The sequence below is a fragment of the Dromaius novaehollandiae genome, chromosome 2 (assembly GCF_036370855.1).
Source record: "Dromaius novaehollandiae isolate bDroNov1 chromosome 2, bDroNov1.hap1, whole genome shotgun sequence".
NCBI lineage: Eukaryota > Metazoa > Chordata > Aves > Casuariiformes > Dromaiidae > Dromaius > Dromaius novaehollandiae.
In genome coordinates, this window is record NC_088099.1 from 7,701,060 (window position 1) to 7,718,480 (window position 17,421).

Here is a 17,421-nt window from a genome sequence, read left to right on the forward strand (position 1 = left end):
GCGAGCGGCCGCCGGCGGGTGCGCAGGTAGGCGTGCGCGACACCGCTGCGGGGGCGGGGCCTGTTCCCGCCCCGCCCCCTGCCGCCGCGCCGCTGGGGCACCGAGGTGTCGCCGCCCCGTCAGCGAGAGGCCGCCGCGCCGGACCCGCGAGGGGGGGCCCGAGCCCCCTCAGGGGCCGCCCGCGCCCCCGAGGGGCGGCCGCCGCCGCTCAGGTAGGGCCTGTCCGCCGCGAGGGGCGGGCGGGTGCCCGGGGGCCGGGCCGGGCCGGCGCGGGGGGGAGGGGGGCCTCGACCGGCAAAATGGTGGCGACCCCGCCCCCCCTCCTCCATGAGGTGCCTGCGGCCTCACCGCCGGGGCGGGCTATATGTGTGTGTGTGTGTATATATATATATACATCTACATATACATATATGTATGTATATCCGTTACGGTTATCGTCCGCTGGAGGACACCGGTGGCGTGTGGTCACCGCTGTCCCAGTGCTCCCATGGCGGGGGGAGCTGGACGTGGCGGCCCGGGGGGGCCGGGCGTTTGCAGCGTTTGGGTCTTCATCCTGTCGTTGAGCTCCTGGCTTCTCGGTTTCTAGCCACGATCTCTTGCATCTCGAGGCTCTGAAGCCTTCCTCTAGGCACAGACAGCTTTCCTGCTTGTCTTTAGGAAAGACTAGCCTGGATTATGTAATCAGTAAGCTGTCCCTGAGCATCTTCTGTTTCTTCCCCTTAAAAACTTGCATTTCGAGCCCTATTTTTTTCATTTGCTTTCTTTTATGTCACGTAAAAGAGCAGCTGGCTTCAGATGGCGACATTTTAGTTGTAAAAATCCGGTGTTGCATTCAAAATGGCCTTTGGGAAATATCTCCGATTGTTTAGTCAAAATAGTTTTGAGAAAGTCCTTTTAAGTTGTTACCGAAAGTGAAACTATTTCAGGAGCAGTCGTGGTGTTGGCTGATGGAGAAGTAAGTCATAAATGTTTTGTTAAGGATTCTTTTTTAACTTATTTGTGATAGAATAGTAAATTTGAAAATTATGTTTGAAACAATAGCTTTTACGTTTGTGAGAGCAAAATTTGTTGCTTTGTAGTAGAGGGTTGGAAGTTAAAATTCTAGGATATGTTTAATTGGAGACTCTTTAGTTTTGTTTTCTATTTTAATAGCTTAGTAGGAAATCACAAATACTTGTTTTATGAAACTATAGAGTAGCATGTTGATGAGAAGATGAGTGACTGGTTTCCAGATGCCATTCATATTTACAATTAGTAACCTTAAGAATATGCAGCAATTTTGGACTTTACCTGGATGCAGCAAAGCCATGGATTCTTTTTTGTTTCTTAAGTTAACGTTAAGTAGAATTATTGCCATAAAATCATTCTTTAACTTATCCTAAGAATTAGGAAATGGGATTACATCGATAAAGAGTTGTTCATGAAAATTGTCTGGCATGTTTTGGAAGAGAAAAAAGGGAAACCTATATAAATAACTAATAAGGCCTTTGAAAATCAAATCTCTTTATATTTGTTCCTTTTCTGCTTGTAAATGCCATGTTTTTGCCTTGGCCTTAAAATAATTATTGGTAACATCATCCTAGCTGGAAAAAGAATACCTTGTTGTCTCACCTGGTTTGGGCAGACACTTTGCAAATTCTAGGAAACAAACACAAAGGATTGTTAAGCCATCTATTTACTGACTTAACCTTCCCAGCTTTTTTAGGAGAGAGTATTATCTTTGTAGCTTTCAAAGATTCTTCGCAGCTCATTTATGCCTGGGGGTTGAAATAAATTTGGTCGGTAAATTTAGCAGCCACTGGATTTTTGCCAGTGATTTTTCGCTCTCAAATTGTGTTCTTTTGAGCAATGAGCAGTCTTTTGAATTGGAAAAATGAACAATACAGTTTCTGATTCTACCCTTCTGTTGTCTTTCTCCTGAGAGCGATCTGCTAATGTGCAAGAATGTGAAAATGAAAGCACTGTCAAGTAAAAGCAAAATTAATTAAAAGTGAAAGTAATTAATCTGTTTTCAATGCCAATATTACTAGATTATTTACATAATCTACCAGCATTTTAAATGCTTTTCTGTATAAATTGAAGGATATCATCTTCTATATGGTCCGCAGTGTCCAATAGCCAGAAGCCCCCCATGCTTTAATATGCACTTAAGTTTTCTTTGTTTTTCTTCTTTTGAGATGATTTCGTCCTCTTTTCCTTGCCCTCTCCTTGCCTTCCCTATTTCTCCTTTTTGTTCAAGGATATGATGATTCACTCGGAGTTTACCACTTGCTCTGAGCTGAATGAGAATAAACCGTTGTGATGAATTCAGACTAATCTCTTTACTCTGAGACAGAGAACTGCTCTGTTCAGCTCACTGTCTTCTTCTCCCCAGTGACATGTTTGTCAGTGCCTGGTGCAGATTTACAGTGCCCTTCATCTCTGATCCCAGGCTCTGCATTTTGTGTTGCTTGTCCTTTGTGTGCCTTTTCTAGCTTTACACTAGGAGTCAGAAGAGTGTCTTTTGGATTATGAAAACTAACACCCTGCTATTTCCTCACTGTGGTACCAGAATTTTTCAAATACCATTTCATGATACTACTAAACTTGTCTGCTTGACAAATAACTAAGATTGGGGAGGGAGGTCAGGCATGAATCTTTCTCTGCTTGCTAGCTCTCTTCACTTCAGCTGATCTTGCTTTGCTGGAGGGCTGAGATCTTTACTTTATGGACTTCTCATGTTGGAGCTTGTGGTTCTGGGTTGCCCCCTTCTGACACCTCTTCATCATCCCAGAAAGGTGATTACTCATGTTAAGCCACCCATTAGGTTGTTAAAGCAGGGAATTGAGAGCAAGAAGGCAGAGGGTACAGCAAGACCACATGTTAGAGCAGGGCTGGGTTTAGCTGCCCTGTCCAGGGAAGGGCAGGAGGCTTGTATCATGGATTTTGTCATTTGGGGGTGAAACAGTACCTTCTGCAATTCCATCCCACATGAGGGGTTGGGAAGGGACTTAATTTCCCTTGAAAAGGCAAGGTGCAAAGAGGTAGACTCCTGCACTGTCCCTGTGCAGCACATGCATGTTGGTTTGAGCCCCAGTCTAAATTGCGGTGCTAGTCTGGGTCTCACGTTCCTTTCCTCCCCACCAAAATGCACAGAATGAGTTTTATTATACTCAACTTCTTTTTTATTTTGTTTATGTATATAAAATACATATAATACATGTTGTACTTTTTCACTGAGTCAAGGCTATCTTAGTACAGGAAAAGTATATAAAAGATTGATTTTTTTTTCCCTTTCCCCCCCCCCCCTTCAATTGTCCTTTTCTATTAAAAGAATGGCACAAAAGAAGTATTTAATAGCAAAACTGACAAGTTGCTTAAGAGAAGACAAAATTCAGCTGTGGAAACCACCATATACAAATGAAAATAAAGAAGCTGGTGAAGAAATGAAGGTAAATATTCTCTCTGAATTCATCATATGCGTCTTCCATGTCATGCTACTTGTGAATTTTTCCAATTTCTTTTTATGTTGTTTTCTTAGGAGCTTGTACAAAAATATGCATCCAAGCTGAATATCAATAAGAATGATACAGAGAGCATGCTTGAAGAAATACGATGTAAAGCAATTGAGCGTGGAACAGGAAATGAAAATTTTAAGGTGACTGGGATTGCGAGGCTTGATATATATCTGCCACGTAGAAAAGTAAGTGACATTGCAGAAAAGTTAGGATATGTAGCTTAACTAGAATTGAGGCTATCACAGTAATGGTGTCATGCAAATGTTTTCACTTCCCCAACTTTGTCATGTGTTTTGGGTGACAGATACGTGTTTAGGTATATAAAGCATGGTGGGGCGAGGCGAAGGGAGGTAGTTAAGTAGGTATATTTTGCCATGATATTCCCATATATGCAAAAGAGTATAATGTTGTGAGGTAGTAAATGTTTTCCCTTTAACATTTAATAAGAAATTATCTTTGAATTAAAAAAGCAAATTAAATTTAATTTGCATGTCTCATTCAGTTTGATTCCTTTGGATTTAGTCATTCGTATTATGAGTAAAGAATATATGCATTATTTTTCAGCTGTAAAATACCTAAAGTTGAATCAGGCTATGAATATCACTTTATTACCACAGTTTTTGTTTAAATGGCAGCTTTAACTGTTAAAAAAAAAAAAAAAGAGAGAGAGAGGGAGAACTTTTAAGTGCCATAAGCAGCTTGAGCTAAATGTCATCTTAGGCCATGCCTGGCTGGTGACGTTGAAAAGGACTCCTTTAGCTTTTAACCATGCCATGTGACAATGTTCTTACAGTGATTACACTATCCTCATGTAACTATTCCAGCCCAGGCAGCTAACTAAAGATACTTTAAAATAGGTATGTCCAGTCTTTAAGATTGGAACTGAGATGGAGAATTTTACTATTCTGATGGTATTCATCTATCCTATTATAAGTCAGGCTCCTAAAAGCTTGACATTTAAAACTGAATTGAGTCCTGTCTTTTTAAAGCCAGGATTCAGACTCTAGTTTCATGTGTAAAACATGCCAGCATGATTATGTGGATCTAATCAAATTGGTATTGTATTAGTCACCGTATTGCATTCTGTGGCTATGTCTACATTGGTAACTAAACCCCAGCAGGATGCAGGCTGGGTGCTGTCGCGTGGTTGTCCATACCAGTAAATAGTTGGCTCTGATGTTGTTTAGCCCAAGCCACTGGGTATTTTGCCAGGCAACGTCCAGGCACAGCGTGAGGGCTGACACAGGGTGCAGACTGCTCTCAATCAGCAGTTTGGATGCAGCCACCCTGCTTTGAAGGTTAGGAGAATTCTCCCATGTGGATGTCAACTGTGCCATGCAGGTTGGTCACAGGGCAGAGAGGGACCCTTGGTCTCTTTTTCACTACTACAAACTAAGCCTCTTAATTGGGAATATTTCCCCTTAAAAACAGTCCCCGCCAAGCACAACCACCATCTCCAATCACTTCTTAGTTTTGGTCTCCTTGTTGTGCAGGAACAGCGTCTTCTGTGAGATCAACCTGTCTTCATCTACTCTGATAACAATGAACTTCCTCTAGTTAGGGGCACCTAGAAATTGTAGTTTCCTTGTCAGCAAAGGTCACTTCAGAAAAGGGCAGTATTTTGTTCTCCTGAAGAAGAGCTTAGATGCTACCCTGTGGTCCAGTAGGATTTTTTTAATAAATACTTGCGAAAACAAAACACTTGATCATAATTATTCTCTCTTCTGCAGAGGGAAAATAATTATCAGGGAATGTGGTGGGCTACAGGGTAGGGAGTGTTAAGTGGTTGACATGTAGTTAAAGCAAACAAGTAGTTTTGTAGCTGCTCTTTACAATGCTGCTGGGCATTGGGGAATTAAATGCTCTAAAATTCATTTAAAATTTAGGTTTATCTAATCTGGGACCAGAGATACTAATAGGAATTAATCATTACTTAGCCAGTCACAGGCGAATGGCATCATTACAAAGGAGAGTTAAAATTTAAAGTGCATAATTAAATTACTTGGTTTAAATTGTTTGGATCTAAATTTGGATTTACCTAATTCTGAATCTTCTGCTGTTATTATGCTAATTTTTAGCACTCTATAGCAAGTACAAGACTCCTTACCTGGAGATCACTAATGTGTATGCCCAACCATAACCTTGTTAACGTGATTATTATTTGAAAAAAGAAATTGTATTTATAAAACAGTTAATTAAGAAAGTGTCTAAAGTATCTTGACTACTTTTTTTTTTCCTTCTTCCTCTTCTCCCTCCTAATATATTTACAACAGAGCAGAAAAATCCCACTGGAAACTAACCTGTTTATCACAGGCAAAGAACTCAGATCACAGTAAGTGTAAACACTCTTGGTTCATTTCTCAAGAAATAGCATACTGTCATACAGTACTTTTTTTTTAAAAAAAAAAAAAAAGCTATTTGTTGGATTTTCTTAAGCTTTTCCATGGCATTCAGCATGTCTAAATAGAATATTTTCACTTATGTCCAGTTTTCCTATGTGACTGATTTTTGCTGTAAGAAGCTGTGGTTTAACAAATAGAGAACAGAAAAATTAGTGAGAAGAGAATTCTCTGTAGATCACCAACAAATACTTGAGACGTCACTAGCAATCACCCCTCTAAATCTGTAACTAGGCAGGTCTTTTGAACAGTGAACATCTGCTTCCCTTCCTTTTGTGTTCTTTTAACCCTGATAAAGTTTGATTTTTATCTTGCCTGTTTTGCTTTTCTACTTTCTGTATCCCATCTTCTCCCTATATGTTATAGCAACTTTTCCTGTAATATTATTTTACTTCAAGTAGCCTTATAGCAAAAGTTTTAAGCCAGTTGTGAGCATATGTAGTTTTATTACTATTCTAACAGGTATATTGTATATCTTTATATTAATGGAATAAAATTATTTGTTTCACAGGATAGCACAAGAACACGCATTCAAAGAAAATGCTATCAAAATAATCATAAATAAGAAGCAGCTTGACCTGGGTATGTATCTCTAGTTGAATAGATTTGTAGAGTGATTTTCTAGTTTGTTGTTTCTTGCAAGTGAATTTTCTTGCAATTTTGTTCATTCCAACAATCCCCAAGGAATAGCAGTCTCATATGTCAGGTTCTGCTCTACAAGAAATCTAAGAAATTATAGTGATCAGAAGCCTCAAGGAACTGGAGCCATTATGGTAATTCATTTACGAATGTTGAAAATCCATTTTTCAAGTGTTGAAACACCCCAAAATGTGTGCTTAAACTCTAAATTTGCCTACAGCCCCTATTGTATAACAGCACATTCAAAAACTTTTTGTAGTGTCGTACATGTTTGACTTGTCAGGCACATTGTAGGAACTGATGATAGCTACTTTCTTTTAATTGATATTCTAAGCATCTGTCATATTTAGTTTCCTCGTAAGAAGTCAGAAGTAGTTAGAGCCATAGGCTTGATAATGGGAACTCAGATTCAATTCCTCGTTCCGCTGTCCTGTTACTGTCGTGGTGTACGATCCTGGCCGTGTTGTTCAATCCCTCCTTATTCTTCTTTTTGCATGAAGATATTTTAATCAGTCATATTTTCTGGATTTTTTGAAAAAAGCAAGCAAGCAAATATACCAAGCACTTAAAACCACTTTTAAGATATCAGTCCGATCCTAATTTCTACTCCTGCTGACAGTGTCAGTGACTGACAGTAGTTTTGATTGAGTTCTTGAGTCCTATTAATTACTTTAGTTTTTCAGTGTTACGATAGTAGTGTGTGAGTAAGGCTGGAGTTTTTTTAGTTTGTTTTGTAGATTTTTTTTTCAAATGGCAATACAATATAAAATATTCTGTGTTCATAAATACAGTATTTAGATTGTTTTCATCATACTCTTTTGCAGGAAAAACCTTGGAAGACCAAGGTGTAACACACAATGCAAAAGTTATGGTACTGCAGCTGGAACAGAGCGATGAGGAAACTAAAAGAAAAGTTCAGGAAGAAGAACTACAGCGTCAGAAAGAAAAAGAAATAAGTGACAAGATGCAAAGAACTAAGAAGGGTTTGGAAATTCTAGCAGAGAGAGGTAAGAGAAGGTTTTGCTGCGCTTTTTTTTTCTTTTTTTTCTTTTTTTTTTTTTTTTGACAGGAAGGGTGGTTAACTCTTTCCATATAACAAATTATCTTCTCAATGGGTCTTTTGCATAGAAGAGTGCCAGTATGTTGGCTGGATTCCAGTGTATGGTTTTATAGGTTTCTGCTGACTTGAAAACTGGATTCTAAGTTGATTATAATTTTCTCTTCTACTCTTTTTAATACAACTGGAATGTTAGAAAATATGGCACTTTGAGAAGGATATAATATGAATCAATTATTATTTAATTGGCACTTGACAGTTAGACTGACAGCTCTGAGACCATGCCTTATATTTACTGTAGACATAAGCAGTGTGGAATTTTATATTATAAGCTGTTACACACTTTTTTGTAGTTTATCTCAGTTATGATTGTGTGTAACCATGGTTTCATTGTGCGAAACAGCTCACTTGTCCTTCTGATCTGTAATGTAGCCATTCTGTTATCTTTGCAGTTGATGTTGATTGCGCACAACTGTGGATTACATTAAAGGGATATAGTAATTTAACAGTAATAATTTTTCAGAATGAGATTAACTGTGTCCATAAATTGCAATGATAGAGAAATGATTTAAACTCACCAACTATTTTATTGTTCTAAAAATCCACGAACAAGGAACTGTGGAACTGACTATGTAATGAATTCCTACCAAATACAGAAATATATGAGCAAAGTTTCTTTTAATAGTCAATGACAGCCTGTTTTGTGCTATAAAAGCACATTTAAAAAAAAGGGGGAGGGGGGTGGAAGCATCTCCTTTTATCGATTTAAGGGTTAACTTAGACTCCGGTCCTTGAATCCTGTGTAGAGCCTTTTTAGCATATTTACCATGGATTGTCAGGTATAATACAATATGAGAGTATGGAACAGAGTTCATAATAGCCTGACAGGCTCAAGGAGCTATGTGAAACTATATGAAATGTAGGAAGGATTTAACAGTGTTTTTGTTTCAGCTGAGGGAAACTGTAGGACAGAAGACTTTAGTCTCAGCAAACTCTTTCTTGGGTGTCTTTTGTTTATAGGAAGAACATCTTTTAAATCAAGTGAAAATGAAAAAAAAATCATAGTTTGCTAGCAAACATTAGAGTGTGGGGAAAGGAAAATACTGAGTTGTATTTTCTTTTGTTTTATCAATTGTGCTTAGTTTTTTGTACTCTACATGCTTTATTTGATAATTTTAAATGTTATATCATGTAAAATGTAGGTGTTTTGTCTCACATGAAATGTAAAGAATTCTTGTGGATCTTCTTTGTTTGAGTCTAAATTTCTGGACAAAAAGGGCCTTTCCTGTAGTGAGCTTTCCAAAAGTTCCTCCTGTTTGTGTGATTGGGGCCATCATGGGTAGGTCTATTCAGTCTCATATATAATTCTGATTTTATTTCTATTATTTAACCATGTACTTACTGGCATAATCTTATGACAATGATCTTACTCTGTGAAGGGTAATTCTTAGAACTTGGACTGCTTTTTCTATCTTTCAGAGGAGTACTTAGATCCAGACTCTACTCCATACCTAGATATAGCTAATCAGACTGGGAGGTCGATCGAGATTCCTCCTCAAGCTAAAAAAGTAGGTAAAAGTATTTTATGATGGTAATAAAATGACTTTTTAAAGCTTGAATCATGAAGTATTTTAAATATGGGATTAAATACAGTCAGATTGTTTGGGGATATATTACAGAGTCCAGTGGATGTTAGCTTAATGGAAATAATCTTCAAATTTAAGTAAAACTCTACACTTCAGTCATCTAAAGACAGGATCTCTGATTTCTGTGCCATCTTGTACAGACCTCAGTGTGGTCAATATCTTAGTTTTGTGCTTTAAGATGACCATTAACTTTGTTGTGTACCAGCACATACAGTAACTTTTGGATGCTTTAGAACCACACAGAGTAACTTCTTCATTAGGAACTGAAACTCAGTTTCAGTTGGAAACTCAATGAATTTCTCAAAATCAGACTGTTTAAAAATAGTTTTGAGATTTTCTGCACACTGACCTCTCTCAGATTTAAGCTTGTTTACCACTCAAGAAAGTTCCATATTCTCAACTGAGAATGTCTCTGGCTGGGTCCATGCATTGAGATTGCAGTAGGAGTAACTTACTTGCTCTTGGCTTCTGAAGCAGAAGAATAGTGACTGACACCATCTTTTAAAGTGCTAGATTTTCTAAAGATTAAAAAAAAAAAACTATGGAAACATTTAGAATTGCATTCAATAACCAAAAAATAACTAGAGAACAAATTAGCATGCCCCAACATGATTTGGTAACTGTTGCTCTTAACCTCTTCTGAGGCATATTGTGTTTTGGAGTTTCTGGATGATGGGGTAAAAATACCTGTCCATTAGAACAGTTCATGCTGTTCTGATGAAGTGCTGAAAGTAGCAGCTCACCTAAGAGTTAAAGCGTCAAATGTTCGAGTGCACAAGCTTTCATCCGCATTGAACGTAGGTGAGGAGAAATATTGCAGGTTGTTTCTATAGAGAAATATTATTTGCATTTCCAGTTGTCATTCTGCAGGAACTATAGTATTTCCTGCCACGTTCAAGATTTAATTTTCAGTTCTGAGTAACTTCTGCAGGAAGTTAATCATTAGATCTTACAAGATAATTGTAATAGCAAAGCAAAACAAATATGATACTGTTAGAAACACACCTAGAAAAATGGTTAGCTTTTTATTGCTCATTACTGAAAATCTATCTAGGATTGTGTTCTAAAATTTGCTACAAGGTTTCATGTGTCAGTAGCATTCATTGCTTTTAATTAGATAATCTATTACATTAGCAGATGGGAGAAAAGTATGAAGTGAATGTGAAATATTCTTACAGAACTAGTATTTTTTTTTTCTGGGGAGAACAAAGGCTATAATAGATTACCTAAATATTTTTTTTAATTATGAAAATGAATTGGATGGGGGAGGAGAAGTGCAAAAAAGTCTTAATCTGTTTTTCTAGGCACTTGTGCTGGCAATGGGTTATCATGAAAAGGGCAGAGCATTAATGAAGAAAAAAGAATATGAAATAGCACTGCCATATTTGTTGGATGCTGATAAACACTTCTGGTAAGAACCTTTTTGATTCCTTGTGCATCTGGCTTTTCTGTATTGTCAGCAAACCATAGGAACAGCATTAGCTCTATCCTACATGTAAAACCAGTGCCTGATTTGCCCAGCATTATTTCATACCCCCTCTACAGATGGGAAACAGCAGACAGAAAGGCTCTGGCTCTGTGGCAGGTGGTTTTATATGGAACAGCTGAAGCACATACTGCCCCTAGGCAATTTACAGTCTTTCTTATTAATGTAAACTGGAACTGGTGAAGACTTGTGTACCAGCCTATAAATTGCAGTAGCTGAGGGGCAGATTCAGATCCTCTTTTGTTACTGTTGCTCTGGAAGTGATAGTCTGTTGTGAAAGATGCAGGGGATACCTGAGGTCAGTAGCTGAATCAGTTTCTGCAGGTAAACTACTTTGTTGTCAGCAGTCAGAGCCCTAAGTTGCTCTTTTGACATACCCAAAAGTAACTTTGTCCCCGTCTGTTTCTCATCTGTGTGCAGATGCAGGGAGACTGGCGCAGAACCCAGCATGTTTGCATGCACTAAGGCAGACAGTAGGTCTCTGTCCTTTCAAAGGTTGTATGGGCTTGTAAATCCATCATGCTTTTAAAGAGAGGTTTTCTTACACAGTAACAAAATGAATTGTGACTACTATAATTCTTCTGAGATGTAATATTATTGGTTGTATCCTGTGTTAGACTAGTGAATATAAGGGGAGATCAGTGTTTTTTTATTAAAGTTCCAATGACATCAGTTTGCTAGCTTAAATGTGAAGTGCACGCTTTCTCAAATATGTGAGTGTACATAATTCTAGCATGTCATTTCATCCATGTAAAACAGTGTAAAAAGGCTTTTTTTAAAAAAAGAAAAACTGATTTTAGGGGGGGGTTCTTTTTTCCTCCAGTGAGTGCAGCACAGATCTGCTCAATACAGTTGATAATTATGCAGTATTGCAGCTGGATATAGTGTGGTGCTACTTCCGCCTGGAACAGCTGGACTGTCTGGATGACGCAGAGAAAAAGCTGACCACAGCCCATAGGTGCTTCAAGAGGTGCTATGGGGAAAACCATGAAAGACTTATTGATATCAAAGTATGCTGATTTTGATTTAATTATGGTGGTTTGGGGGTTTTTATTTGTTTTGGGGGTTTTTGTTGTTGTTTTTAACAAGTCATTGTTCAAGTATTACAAAATCTCTAGTGGAAGTTTACAATTTTCTCATGCCTCCTTAGCCTGTAATCTAGCTGTGTAACTGTCAGCATAGTGAGAGCACTGGATCTAACAACCAGGTTATGGTAAATGTGTACTTGTGTGCACAGACATCACTGTTTTAAATGTGATACTTTACCAGCAAAGTAAGTGTCACATTCTTGTGACTCTCTTTTTTGAAATGTATGTATGTTCTATTAATAATGTATTGATGTTCTGTCATATGCTTTCCTCCCCCGCCTTGTTTAAACAATTCTTTAGGGAAGCTATGGTCGTGAGAAGGTTTTATTTCTAAGGCTTTACCTTCTCCAAGGGATAGGACACTATCACAGTGGCAGAGAAAAGGAGGCTGCTGAGTATATTCAGAAGGTAAGAAACTATTAGACAAAACTTTAAAGTATTTCATACTAGGAACCAGCATATTCAGAAATATGTGTTTGGGCTTTGTCTTGCATCTCCTCTCTGTTCTTTGCTTACTCATAAAAATGGGGCGAAATCTTTTCATTTGTATGTTAGCAACAGTGTCAGTCATATCAATTTGTTCTTTCGACATACAGGCATCTGGTTTATATGAAGAGCTGTCCATAGATCCTGAAAAAGTTGATCGCCTGTCACTTCTGGGATTCTCTGAACAGGAAGCTCGCCTTGCCCTGCGAGCATGCCATGGGAACGTGGAGCATGCTGCCAATCTTATAACCAACAGGAGAGAGGTACGGTGCAGTGAAAGTACGAGATTATATTAGTTTGAGTGCCCCTAAGGTCATGTTTTGCATGAGTAGTGCAATATGGTGCTAAATTAAGGACTTTCACTACCCTGCTTTGGCACTGATAGCGTAACTAACACTTTGACATCTGTTGCTGCAAGTATGAAACCAAAACTTAGCACAACAAGGGAAGCTGTGTTGCAAAACACATGGGATGAGAGAGCCAAAGACCTGTGGTTGTACCACAGAGGCATGTTGGAAGAGTTTGCATCAGTGTTTGCTACTCAGCTGTTCTCCATATGGGAACGTAAACACCATGGCCAAAACTGTTACTCCTGGGCTGGACTAGTCAGAGAGACAAGAGGTTGCACAATAAAATATTTTTCAGGGTAGCCATCAAACTACACTGTATTATGGCTTTGGACTGGGGAGAGCCAGGAGGGAAGAAGGCTTTTGTGCGTTAAAGTGAACGAGGCTGTGTTGTCCAGATCTGAAGTGAAGAGCCTGAAGTTACATTTGGTAAGCTGAGGTGGCACTTCCAGATCTGAGACAATTAAATGTAGATAGAAAAGTCAAGTGGGTGAGAGAAGGGCTGAACACAACTCCTTGGCTATATTCCCAGTTCTGAATGTATGTCCTTGACAAGTCTTGTCTACAGGCCCGTCTGCCAAACTAGTTTAACACTTACAACACAAGGCCTATTCTAGCTGTTGTACAGTAAAATCTGATCTACAGACAATCCAGAACAGATGTGTGGCTACAGTGCTTGCTAATGGAAATACAACTTTATGTAGTGACGAGCATCTAACAAAATCTATATTAAAAAAAAAAACCTCTTTTCCTGAAAAGATCCAAACTCAAATACGTAAATCAAAGAAATTCCATATGCACTGCTTTCTGGGAGAAGGCTGAAGCATTCCCATGCACAGTTAGCTTTGTAAGAACTGTGTTCTTGCAGGAAAAGGCACAAATAAGGAGGGAGGAGAGAGCTAAAAGGCGGCAGCGACAGGAAGACATAAATACCCTGAAGAGCATGGGCTATTCAGAGAGAGCTGCTCAAATAGCTCTTCATCAAGCACAAGGAAATGTGGACCAAGCCTTTAAGGTAAATGGTTGTCAGGAATAGTGTTTTTGCACAGAAAAGTGGGTTTTGTTTGTTTTTGGAATTGCTCAGCTGATTACTTTCTGTCTTCTGTATTGGTTAGTTCATAGCTACTTCTTTTGAACTGTAATGACTGAACTTCTACCTCCTGAGCTGATGAACCAGACATCACTTAGTTTGGCTGAGGTTTTGGTTATATCAGCTATTGGGCCACATACATAGCTGCATTGAGGAACACTAAATCTGTATTGCTGTCATCTGATCCCCCGCTCCTTTTTTACTTTAGTTTATTCTTGACAATCCTGAGTTATTGTTGGAAAATGATGACGATGATCCTGTGGCCATGGACCAGCTTCAGGTTTCTCAGGAAAGTATTGATCAAGTAAGTTGGACCTTTTGATTTCTTGGTTTCTGAATTTTGCCTTCAGACATACCGGATCTTCTTTAAGGAAAGCTGTACAAATTTTTGTCCCACATCACTTGTAAGCTATCATGCTTCTACTAAGTTGCATATTCCAAAGATCACTCAGGCTCGAATATAATTTGTTGTGTACTTGGTGCCTTTTATGCCAACCTCCACGCACTGATACAAATGGAAATATGCCTGTTTTAATGCTCTAACCCAAGAAAGGAAGACAGCAAATTACTGAAGTCTTTAAATATATTGCACTGTACGAGGGAAAGAGTTGGCATGTATCTTTCTCCATAGGCCATCTGAAAAGCTCCTCATTAGTTAGTGTAGCTATATGATTAATGTCAATAGGAAGGAAAACCATATTGCATAGAAAAAGTAAATAGCCTGTGCACACTCCTGATATTCTGCTTTTTTCTTTTTCAAAACAACAAAAAAAATTGGTCTGACATTAAACAAGACACTCTTCATTCTGCCCAACATCCCCGTTCCTGTAATAGGTCACTGCCCTGTTGTTAACCGTTCCAGTAAACCAGGGTCAGTGTCCTGGAATTCCGGACATGCAGCACTTTCCTCTGGGCAAGGGAATGACTGTTGGATGCAGAGTCAGATTCCTGTCAGTCCCTGATGCTGAATGAGCTTGGATTTCTCTAAACTTTTTCCCCTCCCCCATCTAGTTGATGTACATGGGTTTCAGCCATGAGTCAGCAGAGCAAGCATTAAAAGTCTTTAAAGGCAACATCCACTTAGCTTCCCAAACCCTTGCTCATTATGGAGGAGTTCTTCCTGCTTCATTGCTGCTGTCTCCAGAAGGGTCCAGCTCATCAGAAGAATCAACTTCATCGAAAGACTCACCTACAGAGTCTGCAGGTAAGAATTGCTGCGTGCAACAAACAGGAGAGGGAAAGGGAGTAAAGAAGTAATGATTAAGTGATTGCTGCTTAAATACCGATAGACTGCTTTGAGTAACACCCCAGACTACTCTTCTCATTGGTAACGTTGATTGGGAAGACATTACTGAAAACAAGCTATAGCCCTGAGCAGTCAGCAGCGACAACATATAGAACCATAAGGGGTACATACCAGCTGTAGGGGCGTGCATAATACATGGAGTCCCAGATTTCACGAGGCTAGTTCAGGCCGCGTTTCTCCAGCGAAAGGGCTAACCTGCAAGGGTTAGGAAGGGCCAAGAGGAAACTGCTGCTGACCCAGCCGTGGCCTTGGCACACAATGCTGGGTGTCTGCGTCTTCATTGCAGTAGAAGAACACATTGCCCTCTCTGGTCCACAAGTAATTCCGCCTTCTCCCATCTAACCGTACTCTCTCACACCAGTTTTGTTTTAAAAACAAATAAATGCTTCCCTTCCTATATACTTTCACAGACCAGTAAGTTCCTAAGACTCGGGCGTGCTTCCTGGAACCTGCCACTGATGATGTTTTTGGCTTGCTAATGTCTTAACTTTTGACTGTTAGGAGGTTTATTCCACATCTGTGCTTTACAGTCAGCTCACTGGACCACATACCCCTTCCTTTTGTCCCTTGTAAGAAAGAGCTGTAACTGTTACTCCGCATTTAGCGAGGAGGAAAACGCACTTTCTCTCCTCCATTATCTGTCAGAGCTGTAGTAGTCACTGTTATGCAACTAAGGGCTTTCCTACAGCTTTAAACAGTGTTTGCCATCCTGCAGTATCTGACTCTGGAAGAACAGTAGTGCTGGTGAAAGAGGGGAAAGTGTAAACTTCTTTCAGAGGTGAATAAAATGCTGTTTTATTTTACTGGTAGGTTCTTCTAGTTCCCCAACAGATGAAGACATGGAGACTGATGCAGTCAATGAAATCCTAGAGGATATTCCTGAACATGAAGAGGATTATCTGGATTTAACACTGGAGGAGGAGGAACAGATCATTCATGAATACTTATCCTATATACAAGTACCACAGCATTAAATCCTATTACATCTGCTTCAGTTATATGCATTTACCTTGGCAAATTGAGTTTGGATTATAAATGCATCTTCAGCTTATCTTTTACTAAATGCCTTGAATTCAGTTAAACTACAGGTAAATCACTTAATTCCTGCTTATTTATAAATCTGCTTAAAAGCCTACATTTGTGATACATCATAATTTATTGTCATAGCAGAAAAATAGAAACATTTATTTTCAGAAGAAAATTTAATAGAATTAACTATATTTTTATTGTTGTGAAATAAGTTAATTCACTTAGTATACAAGTAAATAAGCATTTCTACACCATTTTAAAATACCAGCTTTAAAAAATATTTATAAATCAGAAGCCTAGCTGATGAGCTATATAGAGCTATCAACTTACAAACTGGTTTTGTTTTCTTCTGAAAGACTTCTCATTTATGTGTATCCGTTGTGCATGGATTTATACTGCATTTTGCTTGTCACTTCATGCAGGTGTTACAGAGCCAATAAAGATGACTATATGCTGCTTCTGCTTTTGTTAGGAGTCTTTCATGCTTTGTTTTCAAAAAGCAGCAGAAACCAGAAGCATGGCCATGTACTATCTCCAGACTCCAGTGAGCTCTTTGTAGGGCAGTAGTTTAATATGTAATTAGCAAACCAGTTTCCCCAAGTGCCTACTTCTACTTCCTGCAGGTACCAGAGTTAAGACTGAGATTAAATGGTTTTGTTCAATGGGGACTAGAAAGTCTTCCTTACTCAGCTGTTGAACAAAACTGGATTCAGGCATTATCTCAACAGTTGTCCCAAGCTTCAGAATCCTGGAAAAATGGCTTTTGGGTTGGTTGGTGGTTTTGTTGAGGTGGGATTTTTTGTTTGTTTTTTGTTTAAGTGCATTTTGTAACATCCAAATTCCTGCTACAAAAGCACTCCTCCCCCTTGGGCCCGTGGGAACTGAAGTTCCCCTCATGATTAACTTACATTACAAATGGTTTAAGGAATTTCCAATAATGTCAGTCTCACGGTAGAGGGAGCTCATGTCCCACTTGCTCCATGAAGAGGGCTAGAGCTGGTGGGAACATAGGGAACACTGGAAATAACAGTGATCGTTGCTTATAGCCAGCTCTGACAGAAGCTACTGGCAAATGAACTTTGTGGTAGCAGTTCATCCTTGCATAGAACTTATCAGTGAGGGAAATCAGGGCTTGCCCTTCTGTTAGGGCAAGCAAGACAGGGGAGGAGATTCAACTACGGCTTGCAAAATGACTGCTCAATTCCAGTTGATGCATTTAATAGGCTTCAGTAGTGGATTTTTGTTCTTGGATATCTTAGCATGGATTGATTGTGCTGTTAAGGAATTATTTGTTTTTCACACTTGTGCATCAAGACAAGTGCTACAAAAATGAAGGTCATGTATGTCCTCT

The 17,421-nt window shown here is 39.1% G+C and overlaps 1 protein-coding gene across 3 annotated transcripts; it reads left to right on the forward strand.

Moving 5' to 3' along the window:
• The first annotated feature begins 43 nt into the window (after positions 1-43).
• NUB1 (negative regulator of ubiquitin like proteins 1) lies at positions 44-16,526 on the forward strand. Of its 3 annotated transcripts, none has more exons than XM_026096846.2 (15): positions 44-212; positions 3,314-3,431; positions 3,521-3,682; positions 5,771-5,829; positions 6,408-6,478; positions 7,360-7,542; positions 9,072-9,160; positions 10,543-10,649; positions 11,548-11,734; positions 12,113-12,220; positions 12,409-12,561; positions 13,514-13,660; positions 13,944-14,039; positions 14,747-14,939; positions 15,852-16,526. In XM_026096846.2, the coding sequence occupies exons 2-15, from the start codon at positions 3,315-3,317 to the stop codon at positions 16,013-16,015; spliced, it is 1,836 nt and encodes a 611-aa protein (XP_025952631.2). In that variant the 5' UTR covers positions 44-212; position 3,314; the 3' UTR covers positions 16,016-16,526. The 3 variants fall into 3 exon arrangements, with proteins under 3 accessions (XP_025952631.2, XP_025952639.2, XP_064361785.1); XM_026096854.2 differs by lacking the exon at positions 44-212 and adding an exon at positions 810-955; XM_064505715.1 differs by lacking the exons at positions 44-212; positions 14,747-14,939 and adding an exon at positions 810-955.
• The last annotated feature ends 895 nt before the right edge of the window (positions 16,527-17,421 follow it).